Raw genomic sequence first — 27452 nt, 5'->3', positions numbered from 1 at the left:
CTTTATGCCAGGGTATCTTATTAGATTCCCTATCTTGGACTGTTTTTCTTCGTATTTGATAAAATAATGGTGTATCTTATAGCCAAAAGAATATAAGAAATTTGGTATTGGAATTGAAAAGGTTCACCAGGGACAAAAATTCTTCACAGTTTATTACTTCTGCACAGCAGCACTGCCTTCTTCAGGTCTTTACTTGTCTTTGAGAGCCTGCCAACACCTCTCAACAAGACCTAGGTAATCACCCTCCAGATGAATGATTCACTATGCAATTTGTAGGTATAATGGGATTTGTTAATTTGTAATTTCATCAAGATGTAATTTGTGGGTAAAGATTGTGATAAAGCCATAATTACCACTGTGGTGATTTTGTTCATTGCTTTTGCAAATACTTATTAATGTATCTATCTTGTACCCTGAGGAAGGAACAAAGATTCCCAAGAAATGGTCCCTGACCTCAAGGATCTTAGAGTCTATTTTGATTAAATAAAGCATGTGCAAAATAACTGTAATGTAATGTGGAAAGTAATGCTGTGGGATGAAAAGTATGCCCTGTGGATATTCAGGAGAGAAAGGAATTATTTCCAGTTTGAGAAGAACAAAAATACTTTACAGAAGAGATGGGTAATAATATTAACAATAAAAATAATAATTACCATTTAAAATGATTTACTCATGTTATTTTATTTAATCCTGTAGAAAATAGATATTAATTATACTTTATTGCTGAGAAAACTTGTTCTGAAAATGAATACATTTTAAGACATAGAAGCAGTGTTGGGAAGGGTGTTACTTACTAGTGGGAATAGTCAGAAGAAAGGCATGAATGGGAAAGCAAGACACACATACAGAGATACTACATAGATTAACTTGGTTGGAGCATTGGGTGGGTAAAAGAAAGTAATAAGAGAAGTAAAACTGAATATTTTGTTTTAGTTAGGTAATGGAGGAATAGATGGGAGTTGTCATGGAGATAGAATAAAATAACTTGGCAGACAGTTTATTACAGAATAACAGAGGAGGAAGATTTATCAAAGATGAAGAAGTGATTTGGGGATTAAATGTCTGAGAGAACCTGTCAGAATGGCTAAAATTAATAACACAAGAAACAGGTGTTAGTGAGGATGTGGAGAAAGAGGAACCTCTTGCACTGTTAGTGGGAATGCAAACTGGTACAGTCACTCTGGAAAACAGTCTGGAGGTTTCTCAAAAAGTTAAAAATAGAACTACCCTACAATCCAGCAATTGCACTACCAGTTATTTACCCAAAGGATACAATGATACAGATGCAAAAGGGTACATGCGCCCCAGTGTTTATAGAAGCATTATCAACAACAGCGAAACTATGGAAGGAGCCCAAATGCCCACTGACTGATGAATGGATAAAGAAGATGTGAGATATATACACAATGAAATATTGTTCAGCCATCAAAAAGAATGAAATCTTGCCATTTGCAAAAATGTGGATGGAACTACAGTGTATTATACCAAGTGAAGTAAGTCAGAGAAAGACAAATACCATATGATTTCACTCATATGTGGAATTTAAGAAACAAAACAAATGAACATATGAGAGTGGGGAAAAAAAGAAAAAAGAGAGAGGGAAACAAACCATAAGAGACCCTCTTTTAATTTTTTTTAATGTTTATTATTTTTGAGAAGAGAGAGAGAGAGGACAAGCACAAGTAGGTGGAAAGCAGAGAGGGAGACACAGAATCTGAAGCAGGTTCCAGGCTCTGAGCTGTCAGCACAGAGCCCGGCGTAGGGCTTGAATTCACAAACCGTGAGGTCATGACCTGAGCCCAAGGAAATCAGACGCTTAACTGACTGAACCACCCAGGTGCCCCCCCCCACCCCCCACCAATAAGAGACTCTTAAAGATAGAAAACAAACTGACAGTTGATGAAGGGAGGTGGGTGGGGGATGGGCTAGATGGGTGATGGGTTTTAGGAGGACACTTGTTATGATGAGCACTAGATGCTGTAAGTGACCGGTCACTGAATTCTGCTTCTAAAACAAATATTGCACTGTATGTTAACTAAAATTTATTTTTTTAATGTTTATTTATTTTTTGAGAAAGAGTGCAAGTGGAGGAGGAACAGAGAAAGAGGGGGACAGGGGTTCCGAAGCGGGCTCTGCACTGACAGCTTCAATGCTGAGCCCAATGCAGGGCTTGAACTAATGAGCCAGGAGATCATGACCTGAGCTGAAGTTTGCCACTCAACTGACTGAGCCACCCAGGCACCCCAACTAATTAGAAGTTTGATAAAAATTTGAAAAATAAATGAATGGGAGAAAGTGATACTAGAAGAAGAAACAGTAAACACAAGAGAATATGGTCCATTGAGGCTCTAACTAACAAGCTTAATTATAAATGTCCTAACACTCCCTTGCAAGTAGAGAAAATGCTTGGGGGAAGGACCAAGAAAAGTATGATATGTAATCAATGGTGGTAGGTTTATAAAGTTCTGAACATCAAGGATAGTCTCCCTGAATGGATAATCTTAGATGAGGGTGTGAAAACTCAAATCCAATTTAAGGAGGTCCAATGTTGTACCAGATGTGAGCCTCCTAGCATGGACCATGGTGACTGAAGAAGTAAGGGGAGGCTAACTGTCACCAGGGAAGACCTTTCAAGTCCAAATGAAAGAAATTGAAAGCAAAATTGAGCCACAAGGAAAAGGATTTACTTAGGCTAAAAGGGTTTATTTATCCCAGTTCTGTCCCACCGCTAGTTACCAATTTTCTAGGGCACAAGGTTGACTTTTGAAAAGGATACTTTCTATTCCACCCCTTGATAAACAGGCAGAAAAATTGGGCATCACCAACCTAGGCAAAAGGTCTAGCCAAGAGTTTTCTAGGTGGGTTTTGTGTTCTTTCAGTGAAAGAATAAAATGTTATGCTATCAGCCAGTTTAGGGCTCTGTTCATTTTAAAGCATTATATGCATAATCTAAAAGGAAAAAAACCACCCAACTGACAGAGAACAGATTGGTGGTTGCCAAAAGCAGGGAGTGGGGGGTGGTTGAAAAGGTTGAAGGGGGTCAAAAGGTACAAACTTGTGCTTATAGAATACATAAGTCTTGGAGATGTAATATACAGCATGGTAACTTAATAAAAAAGGAAGGAAGAAGGAAGGAAAGAAGGAAGGAAAGAAGGAAGGAAGGAAGGAAGGAAGGAAGGAAGGAAGGAAGGAAGGAAGGAAGGAAGGAAGGAAAGAAGGAAGAAAGGAAGGAAGGAAGGGAGGGAGGGAGGGAGGGAGGGAGGAAGGAAGGAAAGGTGGATTATGCTAGCACAATAGCTCTAAATTGAGAAGTTTTTCTTTTTAATTATCAAATTTTTGAAATTTGTCTTTAGAAATAGGTCTACCACCACTAATTTTTTATTGTCACACTGTTTCTATTTTATGAAATTTGGATTCCTAAGGTCCTGGATTAAGTCCCCACTGCCATATACTAGCTTTACCATTTCCATTAAGCACAAGCTGTATGATTTTGATAAGTTACTTAATCATACATTTTTCATGAGCAAACGAACTATTTCTCTTTGTTTACTTTGTGATCTTTTCTCCCAGGAGAATGTCTGTTTAGGTTAGTTGTCATCACTCAATGCGGAACACTCCTTCTGCAAAGAATGGCCCACCAAAACATTTTCAGAGGTACTAATCAGTGTGAATATGGTTTTTACAAAATAAATGATTATGAGTCTAGAATAGTAACACCACCTTATGCTACTTGTATACTTGTATATTTCTTCAAACATTTAAAAAGACCTTTCATAGACATTTTCTCATTTAATTTGCATAACATACTCTGTAAAAGTAGGAAGAGAAGAGTGAAGTAGCTATAAATGAACAAGATAATGAAGACAAAGAAATATCACCAGGTAGCAAGACAAATTTGAATCTCACCTTAAATTTGTCATGTCACTTACAGGCTATAGGATTAATTCTTTTGTCTAACCCCGATACTAAAAGAAAAATGGTGGTGTGTGTGTGTGTGTGTGTGTGTGTGTGTGTGTGTTTACTAACTAAAGACACCAATATAATAAACAGTGAAGTCAAAAGGCATACAAATATTTTGTTTAAACAATATGAGGATAAGTTTTTACTAATGGCTTTCCAGGTAATTTGTACTAACTCTCCTACTAAAAACAACTAGGAAAGCTGGGAAAATGTATCAGAACTAAAGACACCAGAAAGCTCTCAAGGCATTCAATTATCCTGATTCCTATGATCCAGAAGAACAAAAGGACCCAGAAGGATAATGCATCTTTACTGTCAAATTTGCCCTAAAGTTGTCAGGTTATTTTAGGAAGAGTTTGCTGACAGTATGAACAGAGATTTTACAGATCTGAGAATTTAGAGGACAGAAGTTGAAGTAAGAGGCCCAACAAAGAGAGAAGTCCTGGTAACATCTTCCTCCAGACTTTGAGTTTGAACCTTAAAAGTCATACCTTAGGAGTAAGGATATGCCAGAAACAGACTGACCTTCACAGGAACTGAAATCAGCCTCAAATGATCTCATTCCCTGATTGAACTAATTAAGTTAATATGGACTTCCTAGTGTCCCTAGTCACTTAATATAAATTTCTGAAGGAATATAATGTCACTTTAGACCTAAGTTATATCTCATAATTTTTTCATTAACTGTGTTTGGTGCTCCATCAGGAATACTGAGAAATATGAGGAAACAAGACAGGTACCTGAGCGCACACAGAAGTAACACATATAAGGAATTCATACAACACAGTAGCAAAATAATAATAATAATCCAATTAAAAACAGGTCAAAGAACCTGAACAGACATTTTCCCAAAGAAGACATACAAATGGCCAGCAGGTACCTGAAAAGATGCTCCACATCATTAATTATCAGAGAAAGGCATATCAAAACCACAGTGAGCTATCACTTCACACCTGCTAGAAAGGCTTTTATGAAAAAGACAAGATAACAAGTGTTGATGAGGGTATAGAGAAAAAGGAACCCCTGTGCACTGTTGGTGGGATTGTAAAATACAGGCATAACCTGCAATAAAAATGATAAATTTTAATATTACTCTCTGTAATTTTTATAATACATAGGAAAAAATCAGTATGGATATAAATGACTTGAATAACAATTATTACAATTCAACTAATTGAGACCTATAAAACACTGCAACTGAAAAAAAATCAGAGTATGCATTCTTTTCAAAAATACATAAAAGTTTTACAGAAATGGACCATACACTGGCCATGAGGTAAACTCGATAAATTCGGGACTTAAATTATTCAGAATATGTTCTCTGACCCAAAGAAATTGGCTAAAAATCACTAAAAAAAAAAGAGGAAAAAAAACCTAGAACATCTTCATATGTTTGGAAATTAAGCGATAGTTGTTTTTTTTAATTAAGTTTTTAGGGACATCTGGGTGGCTCAGTCGGTTGAGTGTCCAACTTTGGCCCAGGTCATGATCTCCCCATTCATGAGCTCGATGTTCACGAGCATTGAGCTCTGTGCTGACAGCTCAGAGCCTGGAGCCGGCTTCAGATTCTGTGTCTTTCTCCCTCTCTGCCCCTCCCCCGCTCATGTTCTCTCTCCCTCTCTCTCTCTCTCTCTCTCAAAAATAAATAAAGACACTTAAAAATTATTTTTAAAAAATTAAGTTTTTAAAATATGATAAAATAAGTTATAAAAATATTACATACTAAATTAAAAAAAAAAGGTAAAACCATGGTTAATGGGAAATATACAGCCTTAACTGCCTATATGAGAAAATAAAAATGGCCTGCAAGGCAATTATCTAAGCATCTGCCTCAAGTACTCCTAACTGAGCAACAAACTGAACACAAAGAAAGTTTTAAAAAAAGTATCAGAAAAGGAAAATATGTCATTAATCATGTAATAAAGAAGATCAAAAAATCAACAGATGGTTCTTTAAAAGAATTGATAAAATTAATTTAGAAAAAAAGAGACAAATGACTAGTATCAGTGATGAAAATGGAGATGACACCACAGATTCCACCAACATTAAAAAGATATTAAAAGGATATTTTGAAAAAAATTTGGTAAAAGTATGGGTTACCAAAAACCAACATAAAAAAAAATAGAAAATATGATCAGTCCTATCACTACTAAAGAAATTGAATTTTAAAACTTCTCAGAAAGTGAAGTCTATAACCAGAATGTTTCATCAGTAAATTGTACCTTGGATATAAGGAAGTAATAATTCCAATCTTACACAAATTCTTCCAAATTATGGAAAAAGATATTTACCAACTGCTTAATGAGACCAGCATAATGTTTATACCAAAACCTGACAAAAATATTACCAGAAAGGAAGATTACAGGTAATCCAGTATTTCCAAATTGATCTGCAGATTCAGTATAACCCCAATAAAAGTCTAAACTGTTTTTTTTAATTGATAAGGTGATTCTAAAAATTCATATGGAAATCAAAGAACCTAGAATAGTAATAATAACATTGAAAAGAACAAATTTGGAAGACCTATACTATACTATACTACACTACACTATACAGTTACCTTAATTAAGACAGCGTGGTAATAGCACAAGGATAGACAGACTAATAGAACAGAACAGAGACCCAACGATATGGTCACATGATTTACAACTAAGGCACCATTATCTTTCAATACTGTCTTTTCAGTAAATACAGCAGGATCTATTGGATAGCCATGTGAAAAAAGAACTAAACCTTGAATCTTTTGGCACACCATAAGCAAAAATTAATTTAAGGTAAATTATAAATGTGAAAGAGTAAAAAGTATAACTTGTAAGAGAAAAAATAGTCCAATATTTTTATGACCTTGAGATAGATAAACATCTTAAACAGGACACAAAATCATTAAGTTAAAAAAGTTTATAAATTAAACTTCATTAAAATTAACAAACTCTAATGGGGCGCGTGGTTGGCTCCATCGCTTAAACATCCGATTTTGGCTCAGGTCATGATCTCGTTGTTGTGAGTTCAAGCCCCGCATCGGGCTCTGTGCTGACAGCTCAGAGCCTGGAGCCTGCTGCTTCAGATTCTGTGTCTCCCTCTCTCTGCCCCTCCCCCACTCGCACTCTGTCTCTCTCTCTCTCAAAAACAAATAAACATTAAAAAATTTTGTTTAAAAAATTACAAAGTCTACTCAAAATGTACCATCTGGAGGGGCGCCTGGGTGGCGCAGTCGGTTAAGCGTCCGACTTCAGCCAGGTCACGATCTCGCGGTCCGTGAGTTCGAGCCCCGCGTCAGGCTCTGGGCTGATGGCTCAGAGCCTGGAGCCTGTTTCCGATTCTGTGTCTCCCTCTCTCTCTGCCCCTCCCCCATTCATGCTCTGTCTCTCTCTGTCCCAAAAATAAATAAACGTTGAAAAAAAAATTAAAAAAAAAAAATGTACCATCTGGAGAGTTGTAAGACAAAGTACGGTTTAAGAGAATACATTTATAATACATAAATCCAGCAAAGAACTTTGATCTGGAATATATAAAGAATTTCTATTAAAAAAAAAAACAACCCTTTCCAACATACAGGCACACACATACACACAAATATAAGCAAGAAATTCCTGAAGTGTCCTATAATTAATCTAATTATTGAACCATTAGGAACAAATAAATGCCTGCATTATGCATACTCCTTGGTCTAGGTGTAAGGCCTTCCACAGCCTGGTCTCCCGTCTCTCTGGTTCTACTTCACAGGGCACGTCCAGGCTATCTCTCTGTCTCAGCCATTGATATGCCTATGCCATGTCTACCCCTGCATTTTGAGGCTTGCCAGAAAAGCACATTCCACACTGTCTAGCAACAGCAAACAATTATGGCATATTTGTTAAATGAATGCATGCCTGAAATAATAAGTTAATAAATGTCTTCCTTCCTGTTCTCTGACTTTTGAAATCCTATCTTTTGAGGCTCACCTTATCTCACCTCTTCTGTGAGGTGACAAAACAACAGCACAAGTAATTCTGTGCTGAGTTCTTGTAGCTCATAACAAACTATTCCTTTGATTCATATCATATTCTGTTATGCATTGTTTTTTTTCATATTCAGATACTACTGTCCCATCAAAAGACTAAACTCCAGAACAGCAAGGAACATGTTTGACATCTGTTTATATTACTACAGAGTCCAATTGCCTTGTAAACAGCGGTGCTCAATATTTTTCAGAGAATAGTGTGGTGTAATGGTGAAGAAAGTAATCCCTAAAGTGATACCAGACCTTAACTCTGGCCCTTGCTCTGCTACTTTATAGCTGTGTTACTCTGGGCAATTACCTGACTGCTATAGGCATCAACATGCTAATCTGTGAAAGGCAGATAATAATGCATCCTTAAAAGGTGACATGAGATCATATACGTAGAGTACTTAACACAAATAGAAAACATGGTAAATAATAGCTGATAGTAGCAGTAGTAGTATTCACTATTGTTTATGGCTGACTTTGAATTGTAAGAGCATACACTCAAAAAACTAAGGGAGAAACAAATGTGAACAAAGAACAACAACAAAACTAAGACTATGTTGTAACACTTACCGTGTAAGAAGTGGCTGTGTGTTGGGGCGCCTGAGTGGCTCAGTGGGTTAAACGTCCGAGTTCGGTTCAGGTCATGATCTCACAGTTTGTGGGTTTGAGCGCCATGTTGGGCTCTGTGGTGACAGCTCAGAGCCTGGAGCCTGCTTCAGATTCTGTGTCTCCCTCTCTGCTCCTCCCCCACTCATGCTCTGTCTCTCAAAAATGAATAAATGTTAAAAAAAATTTTTTAAAAAAAAAGAGGTGGCTGGCTGTGTGGGGACTCTCTTCACAGTAACTCTGAGACTCAAAAGATTACTAAATGTATCATGTCACCACAGAATGGTGCTTCAGAATCTTGGCTCTGTAGTCAGATGGACGTGGGTCTATTTCCAGATCCCACCACTTAATGATTGTGTAACTGCAGGCAGGTTGCTTTATCTCTCTGGACCTCAGTTTTCTCATGAGCCTGATAATAGAACCTGTAGCATTTACTTATTGTGAGGATGAATTGAGAGAATCCACAGGAAGTCCTTGTACTTCACCTTGACACCTGATACGCACTGATTAGCCATTATATACTGAAAGCTCACTTTTCCTCAGGGCTATGTCCCACAGTACCCCTGTTATATCACTAAAATGGGACCATTCCATTTATGTTCAACATCATTCTGTTTTTCTAGGAAGCCATATCTCAAAGGATCATTGTGAGACCAGCTTTTTAAGAGTTATATACGCTAATCCTATAAATTCTTTTTTTGTAACTTAAATCCAAGTTGGTTAACATATAGTGTAATAATGATTTCAGGAATGGAATGTAGTGATTCATCACTTACATATAACACCCAGTGCTCATCCCAACAAGTGTTCTCCTTAATGTCTCTTGCCCATTTAGCCCATCCCCCCACCCAATACCCCATCAACAACCCTCAGTTTGTTCTCTGTATTTAAGAGTCTCTTATGATTTGTCTCCCTCTGTTTTTATATTATTTTCCCTTATGTTCATCCCTTATGTTCCCTTCCCTTATGTTCATCTGTTTTGTATCTCAAATACCACATGAGTGAAATCATATGAAATCATATGCTTCTCATAATGTACTCCAGTTCAATCCAAGTTATTGCAAATGGCAAGATTGTGTTATTTTTGATTGCTGAGTAATATTCCATTGTATACATATACCACATCTTCTTTATCCATCATCAGTCGATGGACATTTGCTAAGCCTACAAATTCTGATTATAATCATTTGACTTGATTTGGAGTTCTTGAGGATGGTATGTAACTGTGATTTTTAAACTTTTCTCCTGATAGAACACCAGTGAAAAGGTTACCACTATAAAATTAGAATTTTTGCCCAAATTGTAGTAAAACTAGTAAATGGAGGGGCACCTGGGTGCCTCAGTTCATTGACTGTCCAACTTTTGAGAACTCCATTTGCAAACAGTGCATGGATTTTCTCATTCCATCTCAGGTGTCTGGATTCTCACCTCTTTCTAACATACAGGGTCTCAAAGAAATGATACAGTAAAATTTCAGACACAGTATTATTATCCACCCCAGTGGCTTTTCTGTTGCTAGTCAAAGTCACAAGTATCCTCTTATAAAAGATATAGCTCAAATCTCAGGGTCATCAATAGTATTAGAAACATCCTGATTTCTTCTGTTTTCTCATTTGCACATGGAGAAGAAAGCTGCTAACTTAAATTAAATTTCCCAATTTAAGTTTACTTATAACTCAAACTGTCAGTAAAATAATAAAAGCAGCTTCATTTATATAAATAGTGTCATGGGATTTTTCAAGAATAACTAATTCACCCTTGGTGAACTGTACCTCTCAATTGCCACCTATCACCATCATCAATAATGAGTAATGCTAACAGTAGGTACCACAGATCAAATTTGTTATATGTGCAGAGGAAGAGAAGGAGATGCCCTTTGCCTGGGTGTGCTTCCACTTTGAGCTTGGCTGGGCTCCATTTAGACGTATTTTTGCCTGAGGCCACTGGAAGGGTTTATATCCAGGCTTCTAATAGCTCTCTTTCGTACTCTTTTAATCCAGTGCTTATCACACAGTGTTCCTATGGGGTATGAGTGTTCCATAAGCTGTAGAGAGAGAGCATTTGACTGTAATATTGAATAATGATTGCCTTTACCCTGCTTGCAGAGGGGAAAAAAAAGTTAATGGATAACATTTACTCAATTCAAATTGTTTTCCAATGATTTTTTACAAGTCTTTGGTTCCAGATACCACTTTCTGCTAAAGTTTGCCAATAGATGACAGAAGAAAATGAAATTGCAAATTCATATTGATAGAAAAACTCAAAACCAACCATTTGTTCTTGGTTCAACAGTTTGTTCGGTGTTTTAAGACGTGTAAGCTGGTTGTTGTGAGGTTATATGTTATACAAATAATATACAATGGATTTCTTTTTGCTAGTAAAAGTATATTAAAATAATGTGTAGATGAAATAAAAATATTGATTTATATTCTTTTAATATTTTGCAAAGAACATGGTGCTCTGCAAATAAGAATGTGATCTGGGTCTCTGCCCCTTAAATAAGTCTGAGATAACCTGTCTTAGAATAATAAGCATTATATTCCTTTAAAGAAAATGGATAGAAACTATTGATGGATAAAGGCTAAACCTAAAATACATGTACCCTATGTGTGAAATAACTATGCAGTTATTTATGAGCCAGTGCTAAAACTAATAGGAATGTCTGAGGGTTGAAACCATTGCTTGATACTTAATACCACATAGGCAGATCTAAGATCTTAGTGTTGTTTCCGAATAGAATTTTGTGACAGGAAAGACCCGTCAAGGTATTTGGACAAACTATCTGAAACTGGAACCTCCCCCAAATGGTTCTTTATCCTTTCTGTGAACATCTCCAGTAGGATCTTAACATGACCCTGACTGCAAGTAAAATAATAGTATCTATGTTTGCAGCTCTGTTACTTATATGTGGATCTTGGGAAGGAGATGAATCAACCTAGTTCATTTTTACACTAGGAAGATGCTTTGCAATAGGAATTTATACTATATTTATGTAGGTGCAAATGTGAAACTGTATTCCTATATATACGAACTCTTGAATCTTAGCTAGTGAAATATGTCATGTTTTAAATTGTAATCCTCAACTGCATATTACTGCATATGAATATTCCCACCCATGGCCTGAGAGGGGATGGAAATTCTCTTTATATATACAGTCTGCATTCACACAAGACATTTTATTTATATTACCAATTTAATAAAATCCCCTACTGTGTAAATGTTCTCCATATGTGGAAACAGAGGACTAGAGTGCATAAAGCCAGTTCTTTGTGTTTTTCAGCTTTTAAAAAATTATGTGCATGTAATGTTTCCCTGGTTTTTTAAAATTGCTGAATATGGTATTTTGCCTCTTTTAATTTTTCTTAATTAAGGTAAAAGCTCACAAAATAAAAAAAAAAAGTTTTCATTATCCTGTTTTACCCTATATCTGTCTCATGGGGAGTACTTCAATTTCTCATGCAAAATTCTAGCAGTTTTCCAACAAGGGATAAGACCAAAGAGAGAATTGACACAGGTTCTGGAAGCCAGGGGAGAGAGTCATTGGAGATCAAAGCAGAGAGAAACCAGGGCAAAGCTGGTTCAGGAGTAAGTGGTCAGGCAGTTACCATGGAAGGAGTTAGGAAGATTTTGGATAAGAATTACAACAGAGAAACAGGAGGTACAGTGAAGGAGTCTTTGTAACAAATAAATGTGAGACCATATTCTGGCTCTGCCATCTATTGGTGGTATAACCTTGGAAGAGGTATTCATCTCTCTGAACTTCTACCCCCTCATTTGAGAAAATGGAGCAATTCCTATCTTCCAGAGCTGTGATGAAAGGATCTGTGTAAAGACTATTGTACCTCATAAACAGTAGGTGCTTCTGCTTTTCCCCTTCAGCTCTTGCTTGACCCTATCCTTCCTGAGCTAGAGACAGCCATGATGATGATACCATCAATGTTTAAAGTCTACAGATCCCGAAATGAAACATGTGTTCTAGCCTTTTTACTCTAGAAAAATCCAAACATTTAAAGAAGAAATAGACATAATGTATAACAAATCTCCTTGTATTCATTACTGAGCTTCAACAGTTACAAATCATGGCCCATCTTTTTCATCTCCATCTCCATTCACTTCTTATGATCTGTATTATTTTGAAGCAAATCTAGACATCATATAACTTTATGTAAAAAGCTTCAGTATGTATTTCTAAACAGTAAGGATTATTCTTTTTTTTTTTTTTTTTTTTTTTTTTTTTTTTTTAATTTTTTTTCAACGTTTTATTATTTATTTTTGGGACAGAGAGAGACAGAGCATGAACGGGGGAGGGGCAGAGAGAGAGGGAGACACAGAATCAGAAACAGGCTCCAGGCTCTGAGCCATCAGCCCAGAGCCTGACGCGGGGCTCGAACTCACGGACCGCAAGATCGTGACCTGAGCTGAAGTCGGACGCTTAACCGACTGCGCCACCCAGGCGCCCCAGTAAGGATTATTCTTAACGAATACAATCATAATGCCAAACACACCTAAAATATTTAACTTTTATTCCTTAATATTATTAAATACCAGGTTGATTTTGTTGTTGTTATTGCTATTATTGTTTTTTCTACCGTTATTATGTATTTTCAGGTACATTATATAAACCACATGAATACACCATGTGGTATTACCATTGATGGTGTAATTTTTCCAAACTGACAAACAACTCTTTGAAAAGTTCTGAACAAACCAATACACTCTTCCTCAATGTAAACAAATAGTTACTTCGTGGAGATTTTAGTATATATTTAAAGTTTGCAAAAATATTTTGTATTTATAGGTAATATGGAATTGGGCTTTGCACTCAGATAATTATAAACTAGTTTTCATCTTTGTCTGGAAAATTATGTAGTATGTGGGAAAATTATTTGCAATATTTAAGAAAGTCTCTGGCTCGTATCCCCACCAATCTTTATGACTACTGTCACTGTTCTTTCACATTTGCAAAATGCCCTCCATGGTTCACTTCATACCCTGTTGAAAACCACTTACTTAGTTTGAGCTTAGTTTTAGTTGCATATATGCTATAACTTTGGGAAAATAAATAAGGAAGATCCTGTATGGGGAATGACTAGTGGAACATTCGCAAACTTAAAGCTTTTCAAAATTTTTCTCAGTTGATGAAATTTTGTTTCTCCAAACTATGCTGCAGAATGTGAATAGGTTCTCTGATAAAACAAGTGAGATCATAATGACTTCATGGTAATATATGTAGTTCAAGTACAGAAAATTTTAACAACTAAGAAACCAGTCAGGTAGAATTAGGGAAACTGGGTTAGTGGTAAGAAATAATAAATTCATTTTTACTTATTTCCTAAGAATAAGTATAAATTTACAAATCTCTTTGTGCTATGTTTACATAATTGGCCCACAACCCTAATAAGGAATTATGCTTCATCTCCAAGACAGAGAAAATACAGTCAAATGTTTACCCTCCTCTAGCTTACTTGCTTCACTATAACTTCAAGTAGTATATTTCTTCTCATTTCTTTTTTTACTCATTTTTTAAATTCAATTATAATTGATATACAGTGTTATATTAATTTTAGGTGTACAATATAGTGATTCAACAATTCTATACAGTACTCAGTGCTCATCATGATAAGTTCACTCTTAATCCCCTTCACCTATTTCACCCATCCCCCCACCAACCTGTCCTCTGACAACCACCAGTTTGTTCTCTATATTTAAGAATCTTTTTTTTGTTTTTCCCTTTTTTCTTGTTTTTTTTCTTAAATTACACATATGAGTAAAATCATATGGTACTTGTCTTTCTCTGACTTATTTTACTTAGCATTGTATCCTCGAGATCCATCCATGTTGTTGTATATTGTAAGAGTTCACTATTTTTATGGCTGAGTAATATTCCATTGTGTATATACCACCTCCTCTTTACCCATTCATCTATTGATGGAACTTGGGTTGTTCCCATAACTTGGCTACTGTAAATAATGCTGTAGTAAACAAGAGGGTGCATATATCTTCATTCATTGTTTAGTACCATGTTGTTTAGCTTCCATGTATTTGTGTTCTTCCAGATTTGTATGTGTGTGATAGATTTCTAATTTCATACCATTATGATCAGAAAAGATTCATGATATATCAATCTTTTTGAATTTTTGAGACTTGTTTTGTGACCCAACATGTGTGCTGAAGAATATTCCATGTTCATTTGAAAAAAGAAATGTTTATTATGCTATTTTTGGATGGAATGTTCTGAATGTATCTGTTAGAGCCATCTGGTCCAGTGTGTCATTCAAAGCCACAGTTTCTTTGTTGATTTTTCTGTCTAGATGACATATCCATCAATTTAAGTGGATGTTAAAGTCCTTTACTATTATTGTATTACTATAGATCACTTCCTTTATGTCTGTTAATAGGTGCTTTATGTAATTGGGGGCTCCATGTTGGGTGCATAAATATTTACAATTGCTATATCTTCGTGTTGGATTGTTCTCTTTATCATTAAATAGTATCCTTCTTTGTCTGTTGTTACAATCTTTATTTTAAAGTCTGTTTTGTCCAATATAACTATTTTTACCAAGGCTTTCTTTTCACTTCTATTTGAATGATAATGCTTTTTCCATCCCTTCACTTTCAGCCTGCTTGCATCTTTAGGCTAGAAGTGAGTCTCTTTCGGTAATTTGGCTATTGTTGATAGTGCTGCTATAAACAGTGGGATGCCTGTGCCCCTTCAAGACAGCATTTTTGTATGTGTATTGACTGATAAATGGATAAAAAAGATATGAGATATATATACATATATACATACACACACAACGTAATATTACTCAGCAATCAGAATGAATGAAATCTTGCCATTTGCAACAATGTGGATGGAACTAGAGTGTATTATGCCAAGCAAATAAGTCAGAGAAAGACAAATATCATATGATTTCATTCATATGTGGAATTTAAGAAACAAACTAGATGAACATAGGGAAAGGGAAAAAAATGTAAGATAAAAACAGAGAGGGAGGCAAACCATAAGAGACTCTTAAATACAGAGAACAAACTGAAGGTTTCTGGAGGGGAGGTGGTTGGGGGGATGGGCTAAATGGGTGACAGACATTAAGGAAGGCATTAATTGAGATGAGCACTTGGGTATTATATGTAAGAGATGAATCACTGTGCTGTACTCCTGACACAAATACTTCACTGTATGTTAATTAACTTGAATTTAAATAAATAAATTTAAAAAAAGAAGTGAGTCTCTTAAAAGCAGCATATAGATGGGTCTTGCTTTTTTATCCATTTGGTCATCCCATGTTTTGATATGAGCATTTAATCCCTTTACATTCAAAGTAATTATTGATAGGTATGTAGTTATTGCCATTTTGTTACTTGTTTTATGGTTTTTTGTTTGTTTGTTTGTTTGTTTTGTAGTTCTTCTCCCTTTCCTCTCTTCCCATTTGGTTTGTTTTCTTTAGTGATATACTTGGAATCCTTCCCCTTTATTCTTTGCATATCTCTTACAGTTTTCTATTTGTGATTATCATTAGGTTGATATATAAGATCCTATGCATATGGCAGTCTATTTTAGGATGATGGTCATTTAAGTTTGGACCCATTCTAAAAGCACTGAATTTTTACTGTCCCCTCCCACGTTTTATGTATATAATGTCATACTTTACATCCTTTTATTTTGCTTATCCTTTAACTGATTTTTTATATATATGATTTTACTGCTTTTTTGATTTAGCTACATTGGCTTTATAAGTAATTAATCTACTACTTATTATGTTTGTGTGTACCCGTGAAACCTTTTCATTTTGTAACTTTTTTATTCTTGATTATGGCCATTTTCTTTCCAGTCAAAAATTCCCTTTAACATTTTTTGTAAGGCTGATATAGTGATGAACCCCTTTAAATTTTATAGGGGTTCTATAATTAAATTTAAATTTAAATAGTCTAGGAAACTATTTTATTTCTCCTTCTGTTCTGAAGGATAGCATTGTTGGATAGAGTATTCTTGGTTACAGGTTTTTTTCTTTCAGCATTTTGAATATATCATGCCACTCTCTTTTGGCGTACAGTTTCTGCTGAAAAATCAGCAGATAGCTTTATGGGGTTTCCCTTGTATGTAACTGTTTTCTTCTCTCGTGGTGCTTTAGGATTATTTCTTTGCCATTACTTTTTGCCATTATAATTATTTATTATGTGTCTTGGTGTGGACCTCTTTGCATTGATTTTGTTGGGGGCTCTCTGTTCCTCCTAGATCTGGATGTCTATTTCCTTCCTCAGATTAGGGAGGTTTTAGCCTATTATTTCTTCAAATAAGTTATCTGCCCCTCCCCTTTCTCTGTCTTCTTTTTTTGGGATACCTATAATATCAGTGTTATTGTGCTTGATAATGTCACTGAGTTTCCTTGAAATATTCTCATTTTTTACTATACTTTTTTTTTCTTTTTGTTGTTCAGTTTCTTTGCTTTTCATTATTCTGTCTTCCAGCACACTGATCCATTTTTCTGCTTTCTCTTATCTACTGTTGATTCCTTCCAGTGTATTTTTTAATTTCAGTAATTTAGTTCTCTGTCTCTGATTGGTCCTTTTTTATATTTTCTGTCTTTTTGTTGAAGGTTTCACTGAGATCCTCCACTCCGCTCTTTTTTCGCATCCAATTAGTGTCTTTATGACCATTCCTTTGAATTTCTATGAGGCATATTTCTCATCTCCAAATCATTTTGTTATGATTTTGTCCTGACCATTTGGGATATATCCCTCTGTCTCATTTTGTCTAAATATGTTTGTTTCTATGTATTAGGGAAGTCAATTATATCTCTTGAAAGTAATGGACTTATGAAGAAGAGGTCCTATAGTGCCCTGTAGTGCAATGTCCCTTGTTCATCAGAACCTGGCACTTCAGAGTTGTCTCCTGTGTGTGTTGCATGCACACTACTGTTGTGGTTGAGCCACATTTTCCTTCACTCCAGTCGTCTAGGTGGTCATCTTTGTTGTGGGCAGGGTTTGGTCTCTGTGCTATTATGAGGATAGTCTGGGACCACTTTGTGCGTGTAGTTGGGTCAGACCAGTCGCTTGCCCTCAGCCTGTTATCCAGAACTGTAGTTGCACTTACCTGCAGGCTGCTATCCCTGCATTGTCTCCTGAGTGGCTTTTTTTGGTGAGTGAAACCTATCAGACCAGATGTCTGCCCTCAGTCTGTCTGTTTGCAGTGCCCCCCCCCCCCAACTACAGGGCTTTTTCTTTGTGCTGCCCCCTGTGAAGTTTTTGTCAGTGGGCAGGGCCAACAGTTAGATCAGATGTTTTCCCCCAGCCCACTGCTAAGGCTGCAGTGGAACTGACCTGTGTGATTATCTTTCCCTCTCACCAGAGCAAGAGTCATTTTGGAGTGGTGCTGGCCACAGTCAGGGCTGCTTGTAGAAGGCGCTGCATCAGACATGACTTTGGAAGGATTAAGGCAGGTTGGATGGGGCAGTCTGCAGGAGAATGTGGGGGCAGGGCACATAAGTGTTATCAAGGTAAGTGCTCATCTTCTTGGAGGATGAAACCTAAGCTAGGTACCAAGTGTTCATGCTGGTTCCCACAGATGTCTGGCTATCCATGCTGGGGATAGATGGAGATAATGGTGCCCACCAGGTCTTTTGTTCTTGGAGAAATTTCTTAAAGATTCCTGTTCCTCTATCACACATTCTGACATTAGTAAATAAATCTTCCTGGTGTACCCCAGGTGCTTTTCAAACTGCTGCTTCTATGCTGTATCTTGTCAAAGTTGTGTGCTGTTTTGTTAAGGGTGGGAACTGTTTCCTGTCACCTTCTGGCTCTCCTGGAGCTGAGCCCACTGATTTTTAAAGTTCCCAGTGTTATGGGGCACCTGGGTGGCGCAGTCGGTTAAGCGTCCGACTTCAGCCAGGTCACGATCTCGCGGTCCGTGAGTTCGAGCCCCGCGTCAGGCTCTGGGCTGATGGCTCAGAGCCTGGAGCCTGTTTCCGATTCTGTGTCTCCCTCTCTCTCTGCCCCTCCCCCGTTCATGCTCTGTCTCTCTCTGTCCCAAAAATAAATAAACGTTGAAAAAAAATTTTTTTTTAAGTTCCCAGTGTTAAAACCCAGTGATTGTGAAAACTCAAAGTTAAGAATTTCTGATTTTCAAAGCCAAATGTTATGGGGACTCATCTTCCCAGTTCAGGCCCCATATGTCTGGGGTGCCTGGTGTGGAATCTGTTCTCCTCCTTTTCTGTGCTTGTGGTGTCCCTCTGGTATTTGTGGTTAGTCTCACAGGTTAGTTTGGCTCCCGACTGGGGTTCCACCCTTTCTACCATTTTTTTATGTGGCCTCCTTTCCAAAATTAACTGTGGAGAGTCTATTCTGCCTGTCTTCATGTCATTTTCTGAGTTACACTGATGTGGCTGTTATCTAGGAGTATCTGTGTGAAGAAGTAAGTTTAGGATCCTCCATGCCACTATTTCATAGGTTCCCCAAGAAATCTTTTTCTTTTGACTTATTAAAGCAAATACTTTGTTCGTTGGCCTTTGTATTTAACTATTATTCATCATTCCCTGATGGAAGCTATTTTCTAATCTAAATTGGAAGATGTTTATCTTTATTCCTTGAAGAAGGAATTGTTAGTGCCTATCTGGTTCCTGGTACAGAGTGGATGCTTATTTAAATATTTATTAAATGAACCTACTCACCCAGTAATCATCATTGTTAATCTGCCTTATTACTGTGTACAGTCATGTACCTTCCTATGTGTTAATTTTATTCTTATGTCATAATTATCATAAAGCATTAAGTGTGAATCTTTTATTCAAGATTGGAATCTGAACTAAGTGATTTCTTCTAAACCATACTGCTGGCATAACTAGGAGAAGAATTTAGGTCCTCCTGGCTTTGATTTCACTATTTCTACCAATAGGTTTCTTTCTGCCTGAAAAGTATACAAGTTTTCTGTTCCTGCTGCTTGGCCATTTGTGTATGTTCAAAGAACATTTGCCAAAACAAAATAAATTAAAAAAAAAAAAACAATTAAAAACAGTAACTAATGCTCCCAGTATTTATATATAGGCCTTGACCCTCAGATATCCAAAATAGGATATTGAATATTTTGGTATCAAAATTTATCTGGTGAGAGATATGGCTCTCCTAAAAGCAAGTTACCTTATTTACTGTCTGCAAATTGAAAAGCAGGTGCAGCATCAGTATAGTAATTTCTCAGAGACTGGAACTTTGTAACTATGGAGACATTACCTCACAGTGTTCTAACAGGCAGTGTTGGCCAGATGTGAAAGTTATAGTCATAAAGGTAGCCTTGCTGGGTTGCCGCCCTGCCTCTTGAGCTGCTTCAAGTGAATGTTACACACCTTCACCTTGATTTGCATAATATCATTAGCCAATACCAGTATTGGCTATGTCAATATTTACATATTTACATTAGAAGCCTGGCTCTGGCACCAGTTTGGGAAAGAAATTATTTAATCTGGCATATGCTTTGAGGTAGTTAGATTAACTGGTAAGGTCACTTGAAAATAAAGTCTACCTTAAAATTCAGCTATATTTATTCCTAATATCATGATTTTTTTTTCCCCCAGGAAAGAAAAGAGACTTTTCTTCTAGCCAAGATGAAAGACATGCAAGCCAGTCAGAAAACTTCAGTGGCCCTGCAGAGTGAAGTCCATGAGCAGGAAGATAAAATGGAGAATCAAGCACAGTAAGAATGGCATAAGTGAGAGGAGAGAAGGATCTGAGTTTTAGAGGATAATGAGGGCGTACTTGACCTCTTGTTTCAAAATATCTTATGAAGTAGTTGTAACTGGAATTGATTCCACACATTTTCTAAAATTAACTATAACATACAACTATTTCCCCAACCACTGTGTTATAAAGTACAGTCCTTGAGTAATACTAAAGTTCACCTGTACAGATCTCTATCATATGAGTCATGGTTGAGACTCCAAAACTTATATCTAGCGTGTTAAGGAAATTGGCAGATAATTTCTTTAGAACTACTTTACTGACCTTGGGGACAAAGAATTGATAGAGAATTTTGGTTTGGAAAATGCCTGTGAGGATGTGAAATAGAAACTGCAACTCACCCCACCACCACCAAAAAAAAGAAAGAAAAACAAAAGCAAAAAACTACAACTCCCTGTTTTTACTAATTAAATCATTCTATCAATTAGAGGATTAGCATAGGTTTTCCAGTTTTTTTTTTTTTAATGGCCTCTAGTATTGAATATACCCAATTTAAATACCTAAATTTTTTTTAAATAGGCTCCATGTCCAATATGGGGCTTTAACTCACGATCCTGAGATTGAGAGTCATGTGCTCTACAGACTGAGCCAGACAGGAACTCCCTGAATATATCCAATTTAAAGCTAATGTTATTTCGCACCTAGGTGTCCTGTGTTTACTGTTCAGTTCAAGTCCATTTTTTAAATGGTCATCTGAGGTCATCTGAGAAATGATTGGTGTCAGTATTACCAATGTAGTACCCCTTAAAATAACATTGAAATGTGGGAATTGAACTTTTATAACTACCTCTGGTTTAGTGCTAATCAATCCCAGAGGTAACAAAGTACTAACAAAGAGCTTAGAAAATTCCATACAATAGAGGCAAAGCTAACTAAGCACTAGGACAAATCCCTTATCTTCCAAAAAGAGTCTAACAAGTCAGGGAGTACAGGGTTTAAATAATGTGTCTAGACATGTGTCTCTTCCTGAAATGTTGGAGCTCTTACAAAAGTATGTGCACCTATTAGAAATTTCTTATTCAACTACAAAAATAAGAATACTTTGTGGCGCTAGGCCAGATTTCTTTAATCACATTTGCAAAAGCTTATTAGGAATCTTCTGTGGAATTAAATTATTCCAAAATGCTATTGTTTTACTGGAGGAAGAAAAAAACTTTGAAGCTTATAAAATGAACATGCTGAAAAGATATAGGCAGTTTGTAATGAAACCCAGATAGATGTAAGGAACTTTGAAAGAGAAAAGTACTTTTCCTGCTTATTCTAGCTAGTATCAGGCAGAAATCATATCATATGATCCTGTCTCAGGTTGGACAGAGACGAAATATTTTTAATTTGACAATTTACCTCTATAGTCTCCTTCCCACTACCCACCACATCATACACAAGAGTATATTTTCATGGGTTAGAGCTTTTATGACAAAGATGAGTGCTTAGGATGTCAGCAAAATGGCAAATGCTCAAGCTTAACATGTATTGGGCTAGTAGTACAATTTTCAAAGCCAATGCCATTTAATTATTTAAAAAAATTAACTAGGATGTCTGTGCCTTCTGAGAGGTACATTTAGAGAAGTCTGGTTTTGAGTACAGAACTCTCCAGATACAATATTTCTGATGAAGGAACTTACAAATTGCAGAACAAAATTATGAATATATCTTGGTAAACAAAGAGATTAAGACTGATATCACTTTGGTGGATTAGGAAACTTCAGGCCCTTGTTCCCTTATGAAAACATTTGGAAAAAAACAAAAAACAAAAAAACAGAAGACTTGCTAAAATATCTTCATAGGAACTCTGGAAAATAAAGAGATCAAAATAGTGACAATCCATGAAGGCAAATACTTAGCTCTTGACTAACAGAGGTAGATAAGTGGCCCCCAGTAAAGGGGTGCATAAGCTGACCATTTACCAAGTTTTTCAGAAATCTAAAGGATTTTGGACCTCAGGACTTTGTTGATAATTCAAGTATTAAACACACACACATGCATACACACACACACACACACACACACACACACAGATTGCTTTGAGGTAACTAAATCTCAATGTGACTCATACAAAGTTTGTCACAAACCTTTTCATGAGTCGTGCCATGGGAATATTGTTTTACTTGTGAAATAATTGTGTTGTAGTTTAGAGGCTTTGTTTAAATGCACACTAGTTAATAAATGCTTTATGCATTTAAAAAAGAAAGAAAGGAAATCTTTGTTCATAGTAAGATTTACTTATAAAAATAATACTGGCAAATTAAGTCTTTCTTCCCTCTCTTTTCTATATTCCCCCCCCCACACACACACACACACGCACACACATGTACACATGTGCTCTGCATTTATAGAAATTAATTTTCAGACTATATTTGAAAGTAGACATTAACTCTAGAATTTTTATAATTAGAAATAGAAATAAAAAATTAGTTAAGCAACAGGAATTGAAAGAAAACGGTTTAGTAAACAATGATAAATTAAACAGGTATTATAATCATGCTTTTTAAGCTAATTGAAAGGGAAATATTATGTAACAAGTGATAAAAGTGGGATAAAAATGGTTTCTAGAGTCTCAATTTTGAGTTAAAAAGAATACACTAAAAGGTCTGGAATTAAATTGTAAAATTTTTGGTTGGTGGCATTTTGGTGATTTTTGTTTTCTTCTTTCTACCTTTGTACGTTTTCAAAATCATCTACAGTTGCAATTTACTTTTTAGGTAAAAAAGTAAATAAAAGCATGTCTTGAGGCTTAAAGCATCTTACTTAGATCGTTAAAACTACAACTGTAAGATGTCCTTATGCATACAAGATGTATAATTCTTTTATTTTTTTTTTTAATTTTTTTTTTCAACGTTTATTTATTTTTAGGACAGAGAGAGACAGAGCATGAACAGGGGAGGGGCAGAGAGAGAGGGAGACACAGAATCGGAAACAGGCTCCAGGCTCTGAGCCATCAGCCCAGAGCCCGACGCGGGGCTCGAACTCACGGACCGTGAGATCGTGACCTGGCTGAAGTCGGACGCTTAACCGACTGCGCCACCCAGGCGCCCCTGTATAATTCTTTTAAAAAGCAGAACTCTGAGTAATAATCATAGTTCATGATTCTTATGTTTGTATCTATTCGTTTTGACTTTCTTACTTTGTTTATTATACTATTTTATGTGCACAGAAGAGAAGACACACATGATGGTCGCCCAGTGACACAGCGATCTTTAGTACATTTTTTTCCACAAACAGATTCAGATGCCACACTGCCTTTGTCACAGTCATTAACCTATGACACATCTCTCAGTTACTATATGTCTGGCCCTCAGTTTAGTGGAATAACTGTATCAACAACTGGGCACAACACTCCTAAAACTACTATAGAGGGCCATTCCCAATCAGCAAACAGCTTGGGTAAGTAAAACACGTATCAAGAATTTTCGACTATTTTTTAAAGCATGTAGTTCAATAGGTTTTTTATGTGCCTAGAAGTCAGAATGATGTGTTATGATTTGTCTCCAATAACACAAATCTCTTAATGATATGCAGAGTAACTTGATTATCCTTACCATTGATCTTGGCACTGGATTCATACTCAGGTCACATAAATGTATGTGGCCAGATGTATCATCCCCATGATTAAAATATCTTGAATTGTCATAATGTTCATGGGCTGATGGCTGAGGTGCTCTAGAATTGCTAGATGAAAATTCTAATGTGTAGCATTAACTCCCCTTCCTCTGAACACCATCAGAAAGACTAAGCGATGTCTTGTGTATTTGTGCCATTAGAAGACTTATGGCTTATGTAAGGAAAAGACAGATAACAGAAAGAAGCAAAATAAATGGTAACAAAACGGTGGAGAGAAAAAGAACAAAAATGAATTTGGAGGAGAAGAAAACAGAAACAGTTCTATAATAGGAAAAAGTCAGGTTTTGACAGTTGCCAACACTGTAAACAATGCACTTTAGCAATACCCACAGGATGTTTGTTTTTAACCAAGTGTAGGGAACTTTGAGGGTGTATTAATTATCAAGGTTTACTGAAAAGACCATGGTCTTGGAAACAGAGGACCTAGCTCTAAACTATATTTCTACTTCCTGCACTGAGAGATTTTAGGTAAGGGTATTTAACATCCCTGAGTTCCATTACCCACAAGTGCAAAATAGGGATGAAAATGTTAACTTCACAGGGCTGGCCTAAGAATTAAATAAAATATTTATGAAAATTACCTAGCATACAGTAAGTACTAAATAAAAGTTAGTTGTGAATCTGAATATATCTACAAGCACCTTCTCATTAAATAGGTTAAATTTGGGGTCTGTATTTCAATTACCAGTCAACAAGTTTCCAAACTGGTAGCACAAACACACCCATGACTCTTGATGCCTCTGTTTTCCTCTATTACTCTGTGGACAGTTAAGCCTGGCTGCTGTTTATTTGTGTTTCATTGTGTTTCTGATATTTTCCTATTTCATTTGGGGATTTCACCTAATGCCATTATTACCTATGCTTCATTGTTTGTATGCCTAAAATATATTTTTTACAAAGACCTCCTAAGATCACACTGACCTTTAGCAGTGACCAAAATCCATACACTCAAAAGTGAAAATACCAACTTTACATCTAGGGAGGGAATATTTTTCCTTCTTTGTCACTGTATCATCATGGTATATGTCCTATATTTGGATTAAACTGTGCAATCTCTTAGTATTAGGGGGAAAAACAAAACATAGTGGTTTCCCCTTGCAAGATGAGACTTGAGCTGAGATGTAGTCTTCTCCTTCAGTTACCGTAGATTCAACTTCTATAGATAGATGCCTGGGTTCCTTTCTAGATTAAATAACAACTGGCACTAAAATTAATCCATCTTCTTTCTTTTTAGAATACAAAGATAATGTATATTCTCCTTCCCCAAAGAAATTTAATGATTAAGTAAATACTCACTTGACTGGAAATGAACTAATTGAATTCCATACATTGCTTCTAGACAAAATACTTTGAGGAATTCTTTTTAGGAACTACGTGTTTACTCCCTTCTTTCTTTTTTTTTTATTTAAAAATTTCTTCATTTTTATTTATTTATGTATTTATTATTATTTTAGAGAGAGAGAGAGAGAGAGAGAGAGAGAGCATGTGAGTGGGGGAGAGAAGCAGAGGGAGAGAGAGAATCTTAAGCAGTCTCCACACTCAGTCCACACTGGGCTCAATCCCATTAAACCAGGATCATGACCTGAGCTGAAATCAGGAGTTGGACGCTCAACTGACTGAGCCACCCGGGCACCCCAATAAATATTTAATTTTTAACAAAAATTTACTGGACAAGGAATTCTAGAATAAACTTTAAAAGATGGACTTTTACTCCTTTCCATCTTTCATCTTGTTTTGGCTTTGTTAAAGATACAAGAATATAAAGCAAACTCTAGATTGCCTTAATCCTTTGATGATTTTGGACCCAGTGTCACATTAACCAAAGTCCCTGAACTACAATAATTGCTATCACTTACTGAATATTTGCTGAATACTAGACACTGTGCTAGACAGTTATCTACATTTTCTTCAATCCTCACATTGCCTTACACAAGGTAGTATAATTTGTGTTCAGGAAAATGGAGAATTAAAAAGTTTAAATCCATTGGCTTTCTAAGTGGCAGAGCCAGGATACAATTGCAGGTCTGTGTAAATCCAAGATATTTTGTTCTATCCACTCCATCATGGTCCCTCTCTGAAGTGTTACTCTCTCTGCAGACACATGATTAGGTTTACTCAGCATGGTTCTTTCCATGCAAAATCATAATTTAAAAAAAAACAAATTTCCAAGAGCATACTAGAGTCTGATTAAGCATTACTTTATCTTTCTAATAAAGAATTTTAGTTCATTAGAGGAAATTTAAGTCTTTACCTGGCACAATTACTAATTGTTGGTAGGAAGGATTCATTTGAGGTTTTAATTTATGGGTAATAATTTGGGGAGGATGGCTAATATGAAATAAAATAAAGTTGTGTTTATATATAACATATCCAAATTTAAGGAACTCAAATGTTTTACCTCCTGGAAAGCTTATGATACTTCTAGTACATACGAAAGCTTATAATGCTTCTAGTATTTAATAATCAGTTGAGTAAAAGTCGTTATGCCAGTGATATTATTGATAATTTAAGATTATTGAAATAATCTCTAGAAATTATATGTTACTAAAAATAATCACTAGTTATTTTATAGACTTTGGCTTAACGCTTTTAATTATCCTCATTGAGTTCGACAGTGACCGTAAAATGTATAAAGAATATAATTTTGTAGAAGCAAAGAATAAAGATAGCAACTTTGGGTTCCTTTAATGTCTTTTTATTTATTTCTCTCTCTGTTGCTTTCCTCTTTGACTGATTTCTTTGAAAGGAGTCAACAGCTTCATAATGACAAAGAAAGAGCCTCTGTCAGTCCTTGCTCCTGAGACAGCTGTAACTGGGGAAGGAGAAGATTATTTCCTATCTTTGTTTGGTGATTCAAAGAAATTTGCTGCATGCTCATTCCAGGCAGAGAACACCCGGAAGCACTTTTCCATGATTCTTGAAGAAGTGGGCCAATCTAGATCCAGGTACATATTCTATTTGAACTATTTAATATCTTCTCTTGGGATAGAAGCTACTTTATATCAGTAGAGAATTTTATTTCTTTTTTCTTAATGTTTATTTATTTTTGAGAGACAGAAAGAGTACAAGCAGGGGAGGGGCAGAGAGAGAGAGGGAAACGCAGACTCCAAAGCAGGCTTCAGGCTCTTAGCTGTCAGCACAAAGCCCAGTGCAGGGCTTGAACTCCTGAACCATGAGATCATGACCTGAGCCGAAGTCAGACGCTTAACTGACTGAGCCACCCAGGCGCCCCAGAAAGTTTTGTTTCTAATCTGTTGTTACATCCATGATTTCATCTAAAACCCTAAACAGTTTGTTGAAATACAACTGTTTCACGTTCTGAACAATGATAAGAAATCAATGTAACTTTCTAGGGAACCAAACAAGGATGCTGATTTTTCAAAGATGCCAGAGAAAATAACACTACATAATCCCTACAAATAAAGTCAATTATATTTTTTTTATTATTGGGAAATTATTCAGATGGATTTAGTATCTTTTTTTTCTTCTACTAGTCTCTTGAGTTCAAGATATAAGGAGAAAGGTGGACTTATTCCTTGATCCATTTTTA

The 27452-nt window shown here is 36.1% G+C and overlaps 1 protein-coding gene across 19 annotated transcripts in view; it reads left to right on the top strand.

Moving 5' to 3' along the window:
- Positions 1–27452, top strand: part of LMNTD1 (lamin tail domain containing 1) — a 523246-nt gene that overhangs the window by 390728 nt on the left and 105066 nt on the right. For 13 of the 19 annotated variants that reach the window (XR_006709236.1, XR_006709238.1, XR_006709237.1 and 10 more), the window contains 3 exons: positions 20119–20237; positions 23436–23665; positions 26649–26847. Coding sequence is in view for 15 of the 19 variants with exons in the window: in XM_045465471.1 (XP_045321427.1) it covers positions 20119–20237; positions 23436–23665; positions 26649–26847 (548 nt within the window). In the remaining 4 variants the exon portion in view is untranslated. Of the gene's footprint in view, positions 1–17878; positions 18052–19843; positions 20024–20118; positions 20253–23435; positions 23666–26648; positions 26848–27452 lie in introns of those variants that run through there. The other 6 variants (XM_045465474.1, XM_045465483.1, XM_045465481.1 and 3 more) reach the window with 6 other exon arrangements.

This window comes from Leopardus geoffroyi, chromosome B4, assembly GCF_018350155.1.
Source record: "Leopardus geoffroyi isolate Oge1 chromosome B4, O.geoffroyi_Oge1_pat1.0, whole genome shotgun sequence".
NCBI classification, from domain to species: Eukaryota; Metazoa; Chordata; class Mammalia; order Carnivora; family Felidae; genus Leopardus; species Leopardus geoffroyi.
The sequence above is the reverse complement of the archived record's forward strand: the minus strand, read 5'-3'. Positions and strand labels throughout refer to the sequence as shown.